Here is a 3,272-nt window from a genome sequence, read left to right as displayed (position 1 = left end):
ATAAACACCAGAATTCTCCCACTGTATCAAACAAGCAGAGCAACAATAATACTACAAAGCTAAGCCTAGATACTCAGCTACATCTATAGCTACTTCTCCCCCTTTTTAGCCAAAAGAGACCAAAGAGACAAAATAAATGTCTATCTAGTCATTAACAGAAATACCAGAAGTTAAAGAGTTACATCACCAAGTACATACACAACTGTAAGTATTCTGAGAAACAAACAAAAACACATACAAAGAAATCCACCAAAAAACCAAGAAAACCATCAAAACAAGAGGGACCAAAGCCAACAGAGCTACTCAGTAGAGCTTGAGTTTGCAGCCTCTTCAGCAGCACCAGAAGCAGAATTGCCACCCGCATCATCATTGTTAGCAGACCTCTCACTAGAGGTGTGGGCTTCAGCTTCTTCTTCATGGCTGACATTAGCATGTTCAACATTTTCACCCTCATCCTACTCCAAGCTTTCAATCAAGGCTTCCAAAGATTGTTATCTAGTTGTGGCTACCCTAATCCCTTCACCTAGCTCTTTGCATGTCTCCTTAAGCTCAGCAATTGCTCCAAGTTTTGAGATTGGCCTCCTCATGGAAGATGTCATGACAATATCCTCGACATGACTGCCTTCAAAGAGTTTGTAGTGCACAGACAAAGTTGGTTATCTCCTACTAGGTAAATCATTTGAGCATAGAATACTAGGATGTTGATTCAAGATAATTTCACAAATCATAGAGGGAAAAGAATTTGGTAGCTTAACTGCATTAGCAGTTGCATGCTTGATGATTTGATCAAACATATATCTACCATAGTCAAATTTCACTTTTGGCCCAACATAAAAAATAAACCTCCCAAGAGTATTAACAATGGTGGAGATATGGTTGGTAGGGACCCAGTTAGCAACTCCTATTTTATGCAAGATAGCATACTTGATAGTCAACTTCCCAGCAGGAAGATGCTTTTTAAAAGGAGAAACTTTCACCTGCTTAGCTGTAATCTCCCTATAGACTTGATTGTCTGTAACCTCTAATTCTCCTGCACCCTCATTATTTCTGCCTAGAAAATTATTAATAACAGTAGGAGAGAATGTTATACACTTACCCCTTACATAAAACTTGTAGAACTCCTTGCTGCTATTATCAGAAATATCCTCAGGAATATTAACAATAAATTCCTTGACTAAATCTTCGTAGCATTGAGAGAACCCAGCAACAGTCTTCAAAAGCCCAACAACTTGTATCAGGTCCAAGACCTCCTTGACATCAGAAACATCTTTTCCCAATTCCCTTTCCACAACTACCCTTCTCTGAATCACAAATTTCCACTTAGCAGCTCCATCCTCAAGATGGAAGGAGATGTTATCCAAATGAACAACAAGTACTTTAACAGGAGACTTCCTAACAGTAGTTTTCTTCGCAGGCGAGATGTCAGGGACATCTTCCTCAACATCCTCTTCAGGATTAGAATCATCTCTGACCTTCCTCTTCTTTATTTCAACCTTGCTCCATGGTTTGGAGGGACCAATGACAACAGTCTTCTTAGCTTCTCTAGCTGGCATAAGTTTAGCCATAGATTTTCCTTTGCGAGTCTTCATGCGTTTAGCCACACTTGGCTTTATGTGATGAATCAAGCTTTCCTCTTGATCATCAGAGCTACCATCCTCTAGATCAATCACAACATTTGCATAATCATGTTTCTCAAAGTGGGAAGCATTAGCCGTGTTAGAGGCCACATATTTCCCTTTGTCAGACATGGTTTGCCCTAGAGAGCGCAACCCTTCAGCAACCAAGGCCTTTTCAGAACTGGAGGAATCATCACCCTTACCACTAGGTTGTTCAACCTCAGGAGGGGGATACATTTGAGCAAGGGGAGTAGAAACCCCCTTCACAGAGTGGCCTTCATTAAGAATTCTAGTAATTATGTCTCTTATAACACGATTAGTATAGTGTGTTCTTTCCTTATACTTAGTGACAGGAGTTGAACCAGACGGAACACTAGAGGGATTACCTTGATTGGAACATGCAGAAGCAAAGGCATCAATGGAGATGGGTTGGTTTAAATCAATGTCCACGGCGGGAATAACAGAGAAAGGAGCAACATCTAGAATCTCATCATCAGGGACGCCCATGGGAGGAACACTAAATTTGGGAGTATACTTAGTATTTTTAGAAGCAGATGTATCTTGATGTTGTGACATTTTGGAGTTTTTCTGGAAAAAGTAAGGTTGCCCTAGCAGAGGTTTGTGGAGAAGGAAAAGGAAGATGGAATAGTTGGAGTAGGTAATGGGGTTATGGGGGTAGCGTGTTGTCGCAACTAGGCGAAAAAAACAACCGGCAAAAAAGGAGAAACAGAAGAGTCGCCACCGTTCGTTATTTATCCCAAAGGAGGGAAAGGAAACGATTGAAGAAAACCTGAAGAGAGGAAAAGACAAGGTTTCGCAACCAAATCTAGGGTTCGGGAGTCGATTATGCGAAGGGAAGGTATTAGCACCCCTACGCATCCGTAGTACTCTACGGGATCCACTCTTGTTGTTCTAGTGTAAAGGGTGTAGGTATATCTAATGTACTATCTGCTAAAAGAGGTTCAAAAGAAAATGACTCGCAAGGATGTCGCATCCACTGCCTACGTATCTCATATGAGTATGAGAATCAGAGTCTTCGTAGCTCGGCTACCTATGGTTTAAAGAGAAGTGTGCTCGGTAAGACATCGCGTCTTATACCTACGTATCTCATCTGGAATGAGAATTAGAGCAAAACGTAGTTCAGCTAACTACGAGAACAAGGGTATCGATTGCAACTAGGGCAAGAGAAAGGGAAGGTCTCGATCGCAACGAGGGCGAGAGAAAAGAATCGCAACAAGGGCGAAAGCAAGCAAGGATTAGTTGTTAGTCGTCAGTTAAAAACTCGCAAGACATCGCATCTCATGCCTACGTATCTCATCTGAACATGAGAATCAGAGTTGTCGTAGTTCGGATAACTAGGGGTTAAGGATTTCCATCTGAACATGGACTTACAAAAGAGGACACCAGCTGTGTCAAAGGAGAGTGGGCAATGTGTTCAACGTCCTAGCAGTAGGTGTCGCAGCTCGCTGAATCGAGTCTTAGGCAGTTACCTCTTTGCAATAGAACGGATTGACATGCCACAAGATCGGAGATGCACGGAAGGTCTAAAAGTGGGGAAGCTCTGCCCTAGAGTTGTCATGCAATGTGGACCTATGTGTTAGGATTTACAAAAAGGAACATCTACCTAATGTTAGCATGCAAAGAATAAGGGAATTC

The 3,272-nt window shown here is 41.8% G+C and overlaps 1 protein-coding gene across 1 annotated transcript; it reads right to left on the bottom strand.

The window, feature by feature from the left end:
* Nucleotides 1-299: 299 nt before the first annotated feature.
* On the bottom strand, nucleotides 300-2,192 carry LOC127129822 (uncharacterized). Its single transcript, XM_051058943.1, has 3 exons — nucleotides 1,097-2,192; nucleotides 844-1,051; nucleotides 300-420 (listed from the first exon to the last, which is right to left on the bottom strand). The coding sequence occupies exons 1-3, from the start codon at nucleotides 2,190-2,192 to the stop codon at nucleotides 300-302; spliced, it is 1,425 nt and encodes a 474-aa protein (XP_050914900.1).
* Nucleotides 2,193-3,272: the final 1,080 nt, after the last annotated feature.

Source organism: Lathyrus oleraceus, chromosome 3 (genome assembly GCF_024323335.1).
Source record: "Lathyrus oleraceus cultivar Zhongwan6 chromosome 3, CAAS_Psat_ZW6_1.0, whole genome shotgun sequence".
Taxonomy (NCBI): domain Eukaryota; kingdom Viridiplantae; phylum Streptophyta; class Magnoliopsida; order Fabales; family Fabaceae; genus Lathyrus; species Lathyrus oleraceus.
The sequence above is the reverse complement of the archived record's forward strand: the minus strand, read 5'-3'. Positions and strand labels throughout refer to the sequence as shown.